General features: G+C 41.1%; 1 protein-coding gene across 3 annotated transcripts in view; it reads right to left on the bottom strand.

The window, feature by feature from the left end:
* Positions 1–16,552, bottom strand: part of hdac7a (histone deacetylase 7a) — a 59,160-nt gene that overhangs the window by 3,022 nt on the left and 39,586 nt on the right. For all 3 annotated transcript variants that reach the window (XM_035905517.2, XM_006785277.3, XM_035905519.2), the window contains 23 exons: positions 16,232–16,425; positions 16,002–16,092; positions 15,240–15,360; positions 14,956–15,050; positions 14,307–14,429; positions 13,959–14,068; positions 13,261–13,362; positions 11,527–11,698; positions 10,918–11,123; positions 10,348–10,551; positions 9,852–10,077; positions 9,370–9,503; positions 9,046–9,166; positions 8,243–8,292; positions 7,600–7,707; positions 6,307–6,362; positions 5,721–5,808; positions 5,489–5,608; positions 5,298–5,395; positions 1,344–1,462; positions 856–989; positions 325–406; positions 49–187 (listed from right to left, as the gene is read on the bottom strand). In XM_035905517.2, coding sequence (XP_035761410.2) covers positions 49–187; positions 325–406; positions 856–989; positions 1,344–1,462; positions 5,298–5,395; positions 5,489–5,608; positions 5,721–5,808; positions 6,307–6,362; positions 7,600–7,707; positions 8,243–8,292; positions 9,046–9,166; positions 9,370–9,503; positions 9,852–10,077; positions 10,348–10,551; positions 10,918–11,123; positions 11,527–11,698; positions 13,261–13,362; positions 13,959–14,068; positions 14,307–14,429; positions 14,956–15,050; positions 15,240–15,360; positions 16,002–16,092; positions 16,232–16,425 — 2,893 coding nt within the window. The remainder of the gene's footprint in view (positions 1–48; positions 188–324; positions 407–855; positions 990–1,343; positions 1,463–5,297; positions 5,396–5,488; positions 5,609–5,720; positions 5,809–6,306; positions 6,363–7,599; positions 7,708–8,242; positions 8,293–9,045; positions 9,167–9,369; positions 9,504–9,851; positions 10,078–10,347; positions 10,552–10,917; positions 11,124–11,526; positions 11,699–13,260; positions 13,363–13,958; positions 14,069–14,306; positions 14,430–14,955; positions 15,051–15,239; positions 15,361–16,001; positions 16,093–16,231; positions 16,426–16,552) is intronic.

Raw genomic sequence — 16,552 nt, 5'->3', positions numbered from 1 at the left:
ATGGAAGTGGGATTTTTGACCGTGTGTGTTTGTATCCATGCACTGTACCTCTTGCTTGAAAGAACTCCAACAGAGAGTGAGGCCAAAGCCTTGACAGCATCCGTTTCCTCACAGTCTCTGCTCTGAGCAGCCATGTATGACAGACCCACTGATCCACTGTAGGCCTTCACACTCTGCCAGTACTGACCTACAAACACACAAGACGTAACAAAAATGTCAAGCGAATTTCAACGTTGTAGTTTTGACGTCACATCCACTGGTTAAGTGTTGATTACAACTGAAATAAAAATGCAGAGAAGAAGATGAAACATAAGTGCTGCTCACTTTGTATCTGTATGACAGTTTGTAGGGAGCGGACTGCGTTAGCGTTGGGCTTCTGGAGGAGGACGTCTTCCGGCAGCGGTTCCTACAGGACAGACACACAACAAAACATGATCTTTAGAACCAAAATGGCTACAACAGTATCATTTAATTTCTACAAATTGAAAATACATTATTTATTTTTCATTTGAAGCTTACACATGCACAAACTGGTTAAACAGAGAATGTTTTATTAGCCTGCCTGTTTTGCAAGATTTAAAAATAGTCTTAACATCCTGACAATAAACCAGAATTCAGCTGACCCTGGAAAGAATTTCAGCACTGATCATCTGCTGGTAAAGTAGGACTGTGATCAATCCTGTCAAAACTTGCCACTATGTTTATTGAAATGGAAGCCCCACTTCAGTGAGCACATTGTGGTAGCTGATCCATAATGTGACGAGTCCCTCTAACTGTAGTAAAAATGGTACACTGTGCTCCAGATAACTGTAAAAAAACAAAACAAACACTAGTAAAGAACTCCATTAGTCATACCTGTATGCCCAAGAGTGAACTGACACAGGCTTCAGATGCGTCACAGATTGCTGTGAGGTCGTGACCTCCCTCAAGGGCCAAAACCAGACGGCCTCCTGCTAGAGACATCAGCTGACGGGTCAGGAAACCAAAACCTGCGGCGAACACAAACACGCACACAGAGTTAACATTAAATGACAACAAAGCTTGGCAGGTGAACTGCTGCAATTTCCAGTAGTCTCCAAAAACAAATGCATATTTTAATCCGTAGATCCTCCCACAGCAACATACCAATTACTAATTACTGTAATTATGGTAATATCAGCGGTGAAGCAAGACACAGTAGAAGGAACTTGAATCCTGCTCTTTTGTTCATGCTAAACACGAGCTTCAAGAAACTCTAATATCTTGAGACACTCAGGGTCTTAACAGAAAGTTTCACTGTCTCCTGCTACAAATAAGACAAAGGTTAAGACCAAGTGCAGTCTGCGGTGGGAAACTGTTCTTACATTTGGCGGAGACCTTGTAGCCTCCTAGAGGAGCGGGGTTTCCCTCGGCGGCGTCAAACCCGGCTGACACCAGAACTACATCCGGAGAGAACTCCTGAGCGATCGGCATCACCACAGACCTGTATGAACACACAGAGTTCATAATGACTTCAAGGGACTGGGAAGGGATGGTTGTAGGGGATTCTGCTGGTTTCCAATACAGTCTTCAAAGAAGTGGGTAATTTTACTCAAATATCTTGTGTGTTTTGTACTTTTGTGTCATTTTCCTGGCAGTAACATGCGCATACAGTTGTTAGAAACACATTGCTGTCGAGGAATAGGACAAAAAATTCTGATGTGCACATTTGAGCCTTAATTATAAAGTTCAACAGGAAACTGAGTCACTGATTGATTTGAAAAATCAACACCGTTGACAAAATTAACACAAAATGAACGTGAAAAACAAAACAAAAAACCGATATATTGACATCACCACTGAAACATCGTGGGGGAAGTTAAGTTGCACTAACAGGACACAAAGTGATGAAAAGCAAAGAAGAACCAGCTGTAGTCTCCATCTCTGTTGATTCAATGTTTAAATAAACTGCTGACAGAAGCACTTCGGTGTGGATTCATTTCATTAGGGTGCTTATGAAGACCGGCCCTAGCATTCAGTGAAATATAGCCGTTTTCAAACACAACTGGGCATGTCCAAACTGGACACAAGACAAATATTTACCATTAAATCTAAAGAAGTCATTAACATGACAAGTGAAACTACGTACTGGCTGATCCCAGACTCAGCAGCCCGAGCACCGCTGACAAAGAACTATTGTTTCCTCTGTGGGAGAAGCTGCAGAGCTCGAGGAACACAAGCCAGCTCAACAAAGTCATGTTGTTGTTTTGTCAGCTCTTATACTCGCTAACTTCTTTCTCTTTCCAATAGATGAAATTGTCCTTAATGCTCTTGTTGTTAGGGAAGAAAGTAGTACTGTCCGGAGACGGGGAGAAGCTCGACTCGATGCTGTCGGCGAGAAGTTCAAAGCTGCAGTGTACGAGTCTGTTTCCCATTAGAGGCTTGTCACTCTCCTCACGTCATTGACAACACAGGGAAAAAGAGGAAAAACAGTCCATCTGGGATCCATTTACCTTCATTATTCTGCCTGGGGACTTTGGAGACCTCCCCTCCTTCCCCCTTCAAGCACACGCACACACAGACACAGAGGCGCACATATCCAAACGCATACTGCTGACATGACTGCGTGCAGATGGACAACATGAGCTCATAGAGAGAAATAAGGTCGCCGAGATAAAACAAACACATTCCAAAATGAGCGTGCACGTGCAAACATGCACGCGCACTGATGCAAATGCACATCAGCGTTGCTTTGATTCGTCCAATAATTGTAATTCATAAAGCAGGCCTAAGCTTTATCACACTGATGCAGATATGAATCAAAAGCGTGCGCACACTCCTCACTCATCCCCACACGCCTGACCACAAAACCCAACCCCACCTCCCCTGTAGAGCCATTAAAGCTGCCACGGTCCCCCTAGAGAGAGAGACTGCAGACAAACTAATGGAAAGATGGAAGAAAGGAGGGGAGGGCAGGATTGGAGAGAGGAGGGGACGGTTATTAAAGATCAATCAAGGGAGGACAGGAAGAGGGCGAGAATGTGTGCTGGGTGGTGGTGGGTGAGGGTTGGGGTGATGGAAAACTTAAGGGTGGGGAGGGTGAGTGAGGGATAAGGTGAAAATACAACAAAGCTCCCCCTCTGCAGCTAAGCGCTTGCAAACTTAACTCATAAAATGGATTCCATTAAACAGCGCCGGCACTTTGTGTTTTTCCACAAACCCTTCGATGCTTTCAAAAAAAACTTTATTAATTACAAAGCGCATTCATAGTGCTTTTAATGCTGGGTGGTTGAGTGGTGAGTGCGTTGGGGTTTTTAAAATGTTTTTCAGGCAAAGCACCTCCCCATTAGGGCTTAAACAGGGATTATGTTGACCTACAGGCTAATTATAATAGAATTATAAAAATTTGCTTTCAAAATAGCTAAAAAATACTTCCAGCTAATCCTCATCAGGAAATCCAGCACAGTTATTTATTTATTCTGAACACTGTCAGAAAAATGAGCTCATGGCTACATTTAAGACGTACAGGCTGATTCGATTAGCCTGACGTTCTAAATAAAGATCTACTTTTTTCACAACAAGAATAATTTAAATATGTAGTAAATCTACAGTGGTGTTGAATGGGTGGGTCACAAAATCGGTGCACCATACTCCACTGCACGTGGAAGAAATGTGGGTTTCTGAAGTTTTGCAACTTATATACGAAAAGCTTCAGCATCAGTATTATTTTGAATAACTGAGAAGGCAATTATCTGAGAAAGCTTTGATGTCGTGATCTTTTGTCCTCATGGGGCTCCAGGCAGAGTGAAAAACAGAAAATTACTTAGAAGTTCTATTAGGTCCAGATCTGTGTTATGTACTAAAGATGATACTCTGAAGCAATTTCACTGTGTCCACTGCAGATGAGTCAGCGCGCTCCTCTCAAGTAAGATCTGATTACTTTAGAGACCCTTTCAACTTAAGTTTGTTAATGATCGTATTTTTTTAAAGAACTAAGTCTGTTTTAAATCTGAAAAAAAAAAGAGAAGAGATCAGTATTTTATCATGTTACTCTAGAAGGTACAAACATCCCAGATAATCAAAAGCGTCCTGAATGTTAGGGACGGTATTAAAGCACTGAAGTCAAGGGACCAAACCTCAATACAAATGATCAGAAAATAGATCCACCGACTTTAAAGGTAACAAAATTTCAAACTGAACTTACAGTAATGTTTCTCTTCACACTCGACACGGAAGTATTTTTGTCACCATATGCCCTTGGAATATAAGACATGCTCTGACTACCAATGTGTGGATAAACCCAAAAATCCAAATAAAACTAAGAGCCAGTCCTAAAACAAGCACTTTTAGAAATGCTCTACAACTAAAGGAGCACTGCATAAATAAAACTCACACAGAGTGAGCTTGTGTATTATGGGGAGTAAACAGTCAGAACTAAATATTTTGGCAGATCAATGTTGAAGGCGCTTGGCTATTTTGTCATTTCCTGAGTTTCCGGATTATGACCGATCCACCTGATACGTACTTGAATATGTTTGATCTTACGTGTTTGGGTTTAAACATTTGTGGACATGCATATATCTAGAGTCCCCCCACTTATGTCTTTGAGCTCACCACTGTGCCTCTTTTCCAGTAACCACATGGTTGCCAGTGTTTCCTTGGGGCTTGGAAGCACCAGACAATCAAAGAGCCCACAAGACTGAAACTTTATTGGTGCTAAACTCCCACCGATGACAATTATCCAACCCACCAGCAGGAAGTAACGGTTTGCAATCTGTCAAACACAAGACCTGGAGACCATTTACTGTAAACCATCTGAAGTTATTGGAAACAGGGAGAGCCAGACACATGCTCTCCAAATGACAAGGATTATTAATTACGCAAGAAGTACGTCAGAGGTAGTGGGGAGCTGAGTCTCTGATCGGCTTCAGTGTTTCAGTTGTGGCTCAGTTTAGAGGAAATGGGAGAAATCTACTGATTACACTTGTGCTAAATGACACTGTCCTTATCAATCAAAACTACTGTCGTACAGGAAAAGAGAAAATACCTATAAATGTTCATTCTTTCTACACTTTGATATATTTCCAGTTTCCACGAAAAAGCTAATGAATAAAGAACTCTGTGTAATAAAGCATGGCGAACGCAGATATTTCCATGGATGGCACAAGGGGCCAATGGAAGTAATGATGTGAATCATGTATCTTATTCAACAAGGCAACCTTCATTCAACCCAACTGAACATTTAAGAGAAATATTTCAGGGAGGTTTCCATCACTATATTTTAATTTGTCACCCATTTAGCTGCACTGTGCTGTAAACGCAGCCAGAGTTGGCTCTACCTGAATGCAGCGAGGTATTCAGCATCTCCCATGGGTGGGTCCAGCCCTCCTGTCCACGCCACATTCACATTAAAGCCCTCACCAGCTCCAGATCCAACCTAAACGCCAAATAACAAAGGCAATTGATGTCATTCTTCTCTGATAGCATTACTCTCTCAAAAGGGAAGCAAACAGCCCTGGATGTCACCTACCTCAGCGGGAGACCCACTGCCAGGGAAGAAGTTTCCGTCGTCATAACGATGAAGTGAGATGTAGAGAACACTGGGGTCGTTGTAAAACACTTCCTCCGTGCCATTACCATGGTGAACATCCTAGACATGGCGATGAGGAGAGATTACTTTAGTACAATAGTTGCCACAGTCATGTTCTAAGGGGATGGGTATCACACAGTAAAATGAGGCCACAGTTAACAGGAAGTCTTACCCAGTCGACAATGAGGATCTTGCTGACGCTGAGCTTGTGTTGGAGCTGTTTAGCAGCTATAGCTACAGAATTGAAGTAACAGAAACCCCTGAAAGACAGAGACAGAGCCAGTGTTTAAAGACAAAGAATATAAAGACTTTAATCTTTAGCTGACAAAAAAGTAAAGGTAATTGGTTAATGAAAAGACCTGTGTGATTCTGACTTTTGCCGTTTTTTGCCGTTTCTTCATTCTTGGTTTGAGAGACATGCAAGGTGTTCAGTACTAATACAAATGTTTAAAAGAAGGTATCCGACTGGTCTCCAAATCATTCTGAACCATGAAAATTGTCCCTAGCATACAATCAGACAAACTATATTTACTCTTTAACAAGGTAAAGAGTCCTGCAAAATAAGTTATTGATGCACAAATATTGCTTAAAAAATTAAATAAAAAATAAAAGCAAAGAACATCATGTAAACAAACCCCCACCACAAAAATATTATATTCTGTCAGTTTTTTTCTTTCACAATCATCCACAGAGGACGTGCTGACAGCGCAGTAAGAACAGGAAAACCAACTATGACTCACACACAAACACACACTTACATGGGATTGGAGGGGTCTGCATGATGCCCTGGTGGTCTGACAACACCAAAGCCATTCTGCAAAGAAGAGATAGATGCCACTAATTAGCACTGTGACATGGTGAACTTTAACAGAGCTGTTCAGAACCTACAATCTTTGGCACACAAGACTAACGACTCACGCGTGTCCTAAAAGATACAATGCTACTGTCAAAAACCCTGCTAGGCTCAAGCTAACTGACAGATGTCACATAAGGAAGGATGGTTTACATCAGTGCTCTTTGGATTTATAGGTGTGAAGTAGCTTTCTGATCTCTTAATAAATCATTTTTAATCCCAACAAATGTTATAACTTTGGCAGTTTGTACTATTTAAGTGTAACATCTAGCTTTGTTAGCTAGCTCTACTATACCAGTGTAATACACTGATGCGGTATATTAGAACATAAGCACAGGTGCAGGCATAAGAACAACATTATTATATTAATGCTAATTATGTGTGTAAAGCGCATGCATAATATGCACTGAATGTAGCAGTTTATGGAGCTGAACGCCAGGATGCTGCTTTACCGTTTTTCACTCTGTACTTGACCTGCATCGTTTCACACATTTGTTTCATGCTCATTTGGTTGGGTTTTTAACAAAAAACCTTTTAGGTCAAGCTGCTACTTCATCTTTTTTTTTAATTAAATCAATTATGTTTTTACAACCAAAAAAAGTCTTTCATCCCAAATTTTGAGTGCAACGAGGAAAAGAAAGACAATTAAGGCCATAATATAACAGAAAAGCTCTTTTTTGAAACCCATCACCTTTGAAGTGGCTTCTGCTGAGAAACACTTCTCTGCTCAGTTCTAGTCTACTAGTTTACTCGTAGGAACAAAGCACTGCCATGGTGGATATAACCTCCTCGAAAACAAGTTAGAGTTTCTCTAATTTGTTTTGGCCCACAGCTCAGAGCCTGAGGAGCACTAAATAAGTCATAAAAACACTTACTGTACTACATGTTTTTAAAATACTGTTTCTCAGAAGGTGATGTGCAGTTTTTGGTGAAGCAGTTGTTCAACTTACTGACATCATGACAGCTACACATTACATCATATTATAGCTGCTTAGAAACGTCAACTTTATTGATCGTTACCACCGACAACCAACGTTGAATGCCAACTTTAAACTCGGTCCATTCAGTAGCTCAGTGGTTCCAAATAAAGTGCTTTACTGCAGTTGCAGCAGGTGACTACATGTCGGAAACTAGCCTGTCCATCTGTGGTCTGTCTCTTGCACACATTGCTGGATGACTGCAGAGTTTCGAGACTCACCTTTAGTTCTCCTTTGGCCACTCTGAACGCCAGCTCCACGACACTTCCTGCTGCCAGACGTGACGCCGTGGAGGTGTGCGACTCATTCCAAATGGTGTCATTATCAACCTGCCGATCCAAAAATACAAATGATCAGTATGCATTGAAGGAAGCATTAAAAACTACACAGTTTATGTCGTTGCTGCTGAAATAATCTCATTTTTTAAAACAGAATCTCCTGGACTAATGTGACTTGAGAGTAAACGTCACTTTTCTCTCCCGTGTTAATACAGATCTATATTTACAAGTCATTTTTCTTTCCATTGGCTTTTTTTTCTGTCCTCTGTTTGTTCGCAACCTGGCATAACTGCATTTGGCTCAGACGATGAAATCTAAGGCATTCCTTTCATCCCTGGTCCTGGACATGTTGTTCTCATTAGTCTGAGTTGTCATGGTTCGACTTGGACTGTCAGGCAAATGTTAGCGCAGGGCTGAGCCAGGTCTCTTTTCCACTCTAATATATTCTCTTTATTTCTGTCTGTTTTGTAATATTTGTGTCTTTGCTGCTTTTCTTTGAAACAATGTTGACTTTCATTATTTCAGCGATTGTGGCATTTTCTACGGCATTCATTAAGTCTTGGTGTGTGTTGTTGGGTTTTCTTACCCCTACACCGCCGCATGGTAACATCACAAACATCCTTTGAGACAGGATCCCTGAAAATCAAAGAGAAGTATACATTTTTATTGTGCATTCATACATTTATTAGAAGTAATTGTTTTGCTTTTTAAGCTTGTATAATCCTTTTATGTCATGAGGAATCAGGCATATTGTGATTAAGCTATCATAATGCCATAAATGTCATTTTTGTGTATAAAACAGCGTACACAAATACACGCTTCCAAAACACATTTATTTCATATAAATATTTAAAGAGAAGTGCAGAGTGTTTGTCTCCCCCATCTGGCAGTGAGAATAACTGCAGAACTGAAAATTTGCTTTTGATGATAAACTGTTTTTGTCCCTGCCATTATTTGATTTTTAACAGTTTAATCCCTCAAAAGACTTAAACTAATACTGAATACATGCCTGATCTTTATTTAATATTCTTAATTTCTTTAAAATCTTTCCACCATTTTTCCACTACTGATGCCTCCAAGCAGCTCCCGGCCAACTCTGTCTTCACTGCTATTGTTGATCATCTCTCTTCAGCTCTGTCAAACCAGCCTTTACTGGTTTGAATAAAATTAATCCGTTTTGTCATCACTCGATTTAAAAGTCAAGTACGCTGCCAAATACAGAGAGATCTGACTGGTTCTGATAAGCATAATCAGCACTGCATGAACTCATTTGGCAGGGCTTGAATTCAAAGGATGTTTTGTGGATAAAAGTATAATTTCTTTCACTTTAAAATCCTTGAAATTACTCTTTGATGATTCTAAACACAATCAATATGAGGTGAAGCGTACCAGCCAGTTTGCGGTTATCCAGTTTGAGCCTGTTGAGCGGGTTGGTGCCATATAGCAACACGTGACGCTCCGTGTGGACGGACTGGAGCTCCTCCAGAGTGGCTTTACGGCCGCGGATACTCTGCAAGACGAGCATAACATGCATAAAATGATGATACATTCGAAATCAAAGAAAATAATATCTTATTAATAACAATAATGATACCTGACTAACCATATCCTGTGTGTGTGTGTGTGTGTGTGTGTGTGTGTGTGTGTGTGTGTGTGTGTGTGTGTGTGTGTGTGTGTGTGTGTGTGTGTGTGTGTCCCCGTCTTGTGTCGTACCTCGCACTGTCCCTTCAGGCCTCTCTCCTGTAGTCGGGACCAGATGCTCTGTATCCTCCCAGCATGCTCTGGGTGACTGCTGTTATCTCCACAGGTACACTGGTGTTTCAGCATTTGAGAGTCATAGACGAGGCCTGTGTACAAAAAATGGATTTATAACAACATGTTAGTCGAGATGGCCAGTTTGATAAGAACTGCCACCAGTAATCACATAAAAACACCCACTGTTGCAGATTAACCACTATTAACTGAGCATGCTCCTCACTTATGATTTTTGTCAACATATCAATATAAAGATACATTTAATAATACACAACTAACTCCCTTGAGTAGACCAGCTATTAAAGCACATAATTTGTGAAACCATCTGGAAAAACCCTGTCAACTGTTTGATAGATCTGACATGTTATACAGCCCCAGGCTAAAAATAATAAAAATTTGTACACAGAAGGTGCGATATGCATTAGAACACTGTGGCTCACCAGTGGTGAAGCGTGGCTTGCTGCTGGTGTCTTGTGCAGGCAGGCTGAGGGTTTTCTCTGGCAGAGTGAGAGAGGTGGAGGCTGGGGAAGACTGCGTACGGAACACGGGGCGATGGACGCCCAAGCCACCAACGGCCCCGCCGCCTCCGCGCAACACAGGTACTGCCAGGGTTTCCATTTGTCGGTGGAGCTGCTGCAGTTGCTTCTGCTGTTCCCATAGCAACGACTAGTGGGAGAAATTGATAGGGAACATAGATAAATCAGATGTACAGTCTACAGTTATCAATAATAAAAGAATAAAAATGAGAAAAAGTTAAATTACACAAAGAAAAATGTTCAGTTGCCACTAATATGAAATATGCAGATGCCAGTGTTAGGCTGCCATCTACAGGACTGGATGATGAAGAAAAAAGTTGTGTTGTGTTTTACCCAACTACCTGTTTGTGTTTGTACAAGAGTGTGTGTGTGTGTTTGAAGGTGGTCTATGTTTCCAAACCTGATTAAGTATGAGCGCATGCTGCAGGTTCATCTGCTCCTCTTGTGTCTTGGATGCTGATGGCTCCACTTCCCTCAGCGACTCTGACCGCCCTCTGTTGTGATAGGCTGGCTCCGTGGGTGACGTCCCGCCACCGTCCTCTGAGTCCATATCCTCAGAAGGTATCTGATGCAATCTGGGCTTCTCACTGGACTTGGACATCAGCTGTACATGGACAAACACACATTAAAGATCGATTTAAAAGTAAAAAATGTTTGTGAATTTGTGTTCAGTTCACTTTAATCCATTAAAAAGAGAGAAAAAAAAAAAGAACGGCTCAGAATGGCTGATGTCGGAGATAAAGTGAATTTAACGAGTGAAGGGCAATGAGCTGTGACAAGAGGCTTAATAAAACAATCTCAAGAAAGGCTCAGCCTCCCCCACACCCCCCTTAATGACAAACCTGGGTGTACCTTTAATCATGTTTAAAAGGTTCCAGGCAGCCAGTTTTATCAGTCTTGATGCAAATGTGGCAAAGAGGAGATCATGTATGATCTCAAACAGCACTGAAAGGTGCACATGTATTCCTACCTTGCCCAGGTGTGTCTGCTGTTTGAGCCTCTCCAGTAGTTGCGTGTTGTGCTGTTGTTGTAGGAGATGTGTGTGAAGCGCGTGGGGACTCTGAGGAAGGGGTTCTGAGCGTGCTCTGCTCAGGGGCTTGTGTGATTGAGCACCTCCAGCAGACAGGTGGTCCAACGGCTGCGCAAACTGAAGCGGAACGGAGTCTAGGCCTTGAACTGCCAAGAGACAGGGTGATAAAGAGGAAATTCACTCGCGTGAAAGCATAAAACATACGTTCAAACAAAATGAAAAGAAAGAAAAGTTACTGAAATGAAGCACACAAAAAAGGTGAGAGATTAAAAATAGTCTGAAAGTGGTAGCCTCCGAGTTTACTCGTCTGAAAGTCAACAAAAGTGCATTCCCAATGTAACCACCAGGTGGTGCTGTAACATTTCATTCACTAAAACTAATAACAGGGTTACACAACTGTCAATACCATGGATGTGCATATTTTGCAGCGTTGTGCTTCTGTTTTAATGCTGATGAAGTTTTGCAAATAAATCACATAAAACATTAAAATGAAAACTTTTCAACTGTGAACTGCAGAGCTTTTGCCTCAACACTGTGGATGAGTCTCACCGGTGAGTAGCGGAGTGCGAACCAGTCCAGATGGCTCCAGGATGATGACAGGTAGGTGTGGGTTCATCTGCCCTGCCTGATCTTCTCTGCTGAGGGGGAGGAACACTGAAGAGCCGCCGGCAGTGACCACCGGTACTCGGCTGACCTTCAGCGAGGACAGCTCTCCTTCAGTCTGCACACACAGTTGAAAAGAACTTTGTAGTCACAGCAAACACACTATTTTATGTTCAACACGGATGAATTCACAGGACAACAAATAACAACACACATTTCGTTGTGACAAACATTTCTGTGTTGATCAGTTCTGACGACACTGATGTAAAGCGGAAGTGACATAACCGCCTAAAGTGTCTTTTAATTTCATCACGCTGTATGTCAGAAAGCCAGAGTTTCAGGTCATAATGAAACAGCTACTCCTGAAAATCAAGCTTCCTTTAATTGACTTACTTCCTTTGTAAAACAGGATATGTGAAACAGAGATGATTTCATTCACTTCAGAGAGATTTTGAAGTCACTGTGATGTGACTTATGTTAATTTTAACACTATAGACTGCACTGCACAGTCATCTCAACACTCAGATTTGAGTCTCGATCATTTATTATAACACAAATTTAATAGTGCAAACCTCCGCCAAATCAGCTCACTCTCTGCGTAGCCTTTACTTTCAAGGACACAGTGAAGTATTTTGTATATATCCGTTTTGTTTTCTTTGTTCTTTTTACATTCAGAAGTTTGGAGTACCATAAGAACAAATACAAAGTACAGGCTTTTGTTATTTGCCTTGCTGAAACCCTTTTTAAATATACGGTTTATAATATATTGGGATATAGTAAATATATAGCATTCATTTTACTGTTTAGTTGTTTTTTTTTAATGTTTAGCAATAAATAGCAAAGGAAACAGGTTTTTTGTTTTCCAAATAAAAGAAAAAAAAACCTTATTCAGAAACAGTGTACATTAGTTTTTTTACCTTAATGTACATAACAAAGTCATAATAATTAATATGATATTTAGAATTCTTATATAACATTCCCTGTATGCCTGTATGTTGTCAACACAAACAGTGGTAACTGAAGTGGTTCTCATGTAGTGCTTTTCTACTCTACCTACAACATGACTTAGTCACCCCTTCACATCCAATCATAAAACCACTTTTTTTCCCCATGCTTTCTAGCTAACAGTCACACACATCGACACTCTGATGGATGCATCAGAGAGCAACATGTGGTTCAGTATTTTGCCCAAGGATACTTTGATCCCTGGCTGCTCCAGACTGCTTGCCAAAGCATGAACCTTACCAGTAGTAGATTAGTTCCATCGCCTGAGCTACAGCCAACCCTAACCCACCCACACAAGGAAATTAAGAAACATAGTTTTAAATAGCTCTATATCACATTATGACTTTTCACCTTCACATCAATCTATTGTGAGGTCAGAGGTCAAATGTGTCACGATATTTAAAACTTCAATCACAGTTTCTAAGTTATAAGGCTTTTTGTCACTTTTTGATTAACAAATAATCAAGTTGACCTTGAATACCTTGGTGGACAGATTTCAACAGATGTTTAACATGAAACTGCTCTACACCCCTACAAAGTTCAGGCAAAATTCATCCAAAACCTTTCGAGATGTCGCGTTTACAGACAGAATGACAAAATGACACGCACACACACACAAACGCTACCAGAAACATAACCTCCTTGGCAGAGGTGAGAAATGAGTTCAGTTTTTACCCTCGAGTTAGCTGGTAGTCCCAGTGTGATGGTGGGCAGGGTGGAGGGACTCTGGATGGTGAAGTTAGCTAGAGTACCATCTCTGAGCAGCAGTTTCTGGGCCTGAGAATACCAAACATAAACACGATGTAAAATTGAAATCCAACTGAAACTATGCTGATGAAAATAAACTTTCCTAATCTACACCATATGTGAAAAAAACCAAACAAACTGATTTTCACATTTTAAACCAAAGCTGGTATACTGTCTAACATTTTCTACTGTTAATAATAACTGTCTGTCTAATAATTTCAGTCTGTTTTGAGCTACTCTACACCAGCATGGTCTAATGAAACCTAAGCTAATGTTTTGTCTCTAGCTGCCTCGACACTGGGAAATCATGAGTCAAACATTCGCAGCAGGTGTGACAGAGGTTGCTTTGTTTTGACTTTGATGATTAAATGAATTATGTATAAACAGCTGACAAACAGTGTTCCCATACTCTTATGTCTTTAAACATATCATTACCCAGCATCTCAGCAGCAGCCAATGCATGGAAAACAACTTTTTAACCCTGCTCAAAATGCCTGTTTTACTATTTTACTAAAACAAGTGTGAAAATAACTTAATTTCATTACGTCAACTTAGATAGAGTTAATACAGTAAAACTGAGAGGACTCAACAGCACTCTGTGTGTGTGTGTGTGTTTCTTGTCAAACCTCATGTGAGAGGCCGCCTGCAGATGGCAGCAGTCCATTCTCATTAGGCAGACTGTCGTTAGGAGAGCTACAGCCAGAGACTGGAGTGCTGCTGCTGCTCGGGGACGAGTCTGCAGACAGACAGACAGAAGGTGAGTTTGATATTTGACTATGAAGCTCGATTGTGTTCCAATCACATCACAGCAGATCAAAGGTAAAAACAATCATGTACAAAACAAACAAACAAACAAGCCAAAAAAATAAACAAATGAAAAACGTTGCTCGCATCGGTGATAATTGAGAACAGCCTAGGGCTACAATAATGCAGCGCTCTTATGTATCGCTGCGTTTGCGTGTCTGTAAGGTTACCCAGTGTATCAGGAACTCTGTGCTTGACAGTGGGTGGGGCACTCTCTTTGCGGGTGAGCGGACTCTTGCGGGTATTCAGGTGTTTCTTCAGCTTGTGTTTCACCTTCAGATTAGGCTCCGACGCTAGCGAATAAGAGATGCACAAAGGAATATTACTTCATGCTGTTTGCTGACTGTAAAAGCTGAAAATGAATCAATTTCCATGTAATGAAATCCCAAATGTTCACAATGTGTCATAACAGGAAAATGTTAGTGTTACCAAATACTTAATACACAGGAACTCCTACTCTCTGGACTGAGTAAAGATTATTCAGTAGTTTTTGATAGAAAGGTTGGAGACAACAGACTAAATAGTAAAAGCTCCATTTGAATATATATTTATATTATTTATTTTTTTTAACAGATTTTGATTCCTCCGCTTTAGGCATGAAGTCAGGAGCAGTGAAATATTTCTTCCCTTCTGAAAGAACTAACTGAAGTAAATATTTCACTTTGTTATTTGAATGGTAAATGAGAAATGACCAGGCTGTCTTCGGGTCTTTCACGTCATATCTCACTTTCACTTCCCTATAGTGTCAATTCATAGCTTCCGCCATGATATGTATTCGTCAGATTTCTCCTTAATAGGATTTTGCGTCAAATGTTTCACCTGCTCTGCGCAGCGGCGTGCCCTCTGGACCCTCAGGAGGGGGCTGCGTTGAAGAGGAAACAAGAGTGGGTATGCTAAGGTCAGGGCCCAGCTTTCTGCAAAAAACACAACATAACCACAATTACACATCAAACCATTCATGTAAACAGTGACGCAACACCTGGTACAGCTTTACTTCAAATTCACGATATAAAGTGCATTTAAAGAATAACACTATTATTATGATGTGACTGTGTTGTACACTTAGTGTTTTGTGTTCTGCTTGTTCACACATGCTGCGTTACCTGTATTGGACAGGAGGTGCAGTCAGAGAGTTAGCGTTTGTTCTTTCCAGCTCAGCCTTTTTCTGCTTCTTAAGAATCACCTCCTGGAGTTTCTGTTTCACTAAGGAACTTGCCACCGCGCCTGTCAATCAGCCACAGCAACCAATCAAATCCACAGAAACATTTACCAGCTGTATCAGCATGAAGGGAGGAGCAAGCCCTGCCTAAAGCACAGTGTTCACAACTAGACATTATTTGCATAGTTGTGCAGGAAATAAATACATAAATAAAACGCAAATACTATACATGCATGTATGCTTCCGAGTGTCGATGCATTTGTGTGCAATGCACTGTGAAGTCACCGGTTAGGCCTGAGATTATGTTTGCTTCCATTCTTGTGTGTAAGTGTGCACACCGAGGTGGCAGCTGGTGCTAGAAGTGATCAAGTCAATATTGACCCAGGGACTTTATGTGCCTGGATGCAAAACTATATTTATCTCCACTTTTTCAGGTTATATTTAGATCTCACTTCAAAGAAAGCAGCTTTGCAATTGAAGAAACACTGTGTAACAAAGATGAAGATGATCTCTTGCAGGGACTTTCCTCTCTGGCCATGATTAGTACTCTGGGCCATAATTATTCTTAAATTTGTGGAAATGGTTTTATGAAAAGTGAAAAAAATAAATAAATATTAGTTGGAGTCTTGTAGAGACCTGCAGAGTAGCAAAGTTAGAGTTTAATTTCCCATTTTGTGTGTGTGTGTGCGTGCGTGTGCAGACTCACTTTGTTGACTCTTGTCTTTGTGCTTTAGCTGCTGCAACTCTTGTTGTTTCTCGTGATGTTCGTGCTCTCGCCTCCTTTGTTCCATATTAAACTACCCCACCAAACACATACACACATTAGCAACATTTATAAAGCAAAAAGTCAGGTAAGACTGCAGTGTAATAAAATATATTGTACAAAAGTTTTCCCAAGAAGTCTTTTATGGTTTTACTCAGTTTTTTCCCCCTTACCCGGATTTGCTGGTGAAGCTGTTGTTGGGAGAAGGAGCTGCGAGGTTGTGGGGAGAATGGTGAGAGGTGTAAAGGCGGGTGCAGCGGGGTGAGGAGCACCGTGTCCGAACCAGGGCGCATCCCCCGCTCTCCCACCCTGAGATCCATGGGAAACAGCAAGGATGTGCGCGACACTGCCACTGCCACTGAGGAATCTGGGAAAAGGCAAGGATAAAGTGAAGAGAGAGAGACAGTTTGCTCCATCCTCAACGAGGAACAGTTGATGCTCTGTGGGAAGTGCTCCCTGAAAAAACAAACATTTAGGATTTCAAGTAGCACATG

Source organism: Neolamprologus brichardi, chromosome 20 (genome assembly GCF_056152115.1).
Source record: "Neolamprologus brichardi isolate AB-2024 chromosome 20, ASM5615211v1, whole genome shotgun sequence".
Taxonomy (NCBI): domain Eukaryota; kingdom Metazoa; phylum Chordata; class Actinopteri; order Cichliformes; family Cichlidae; genus Neolamprologus; species Neolamprologus brichardi.
Note: the sequence above shows the minus strand (reverse complement) of the source record. Positions and strands in the feature narration are given on the sequence as shown.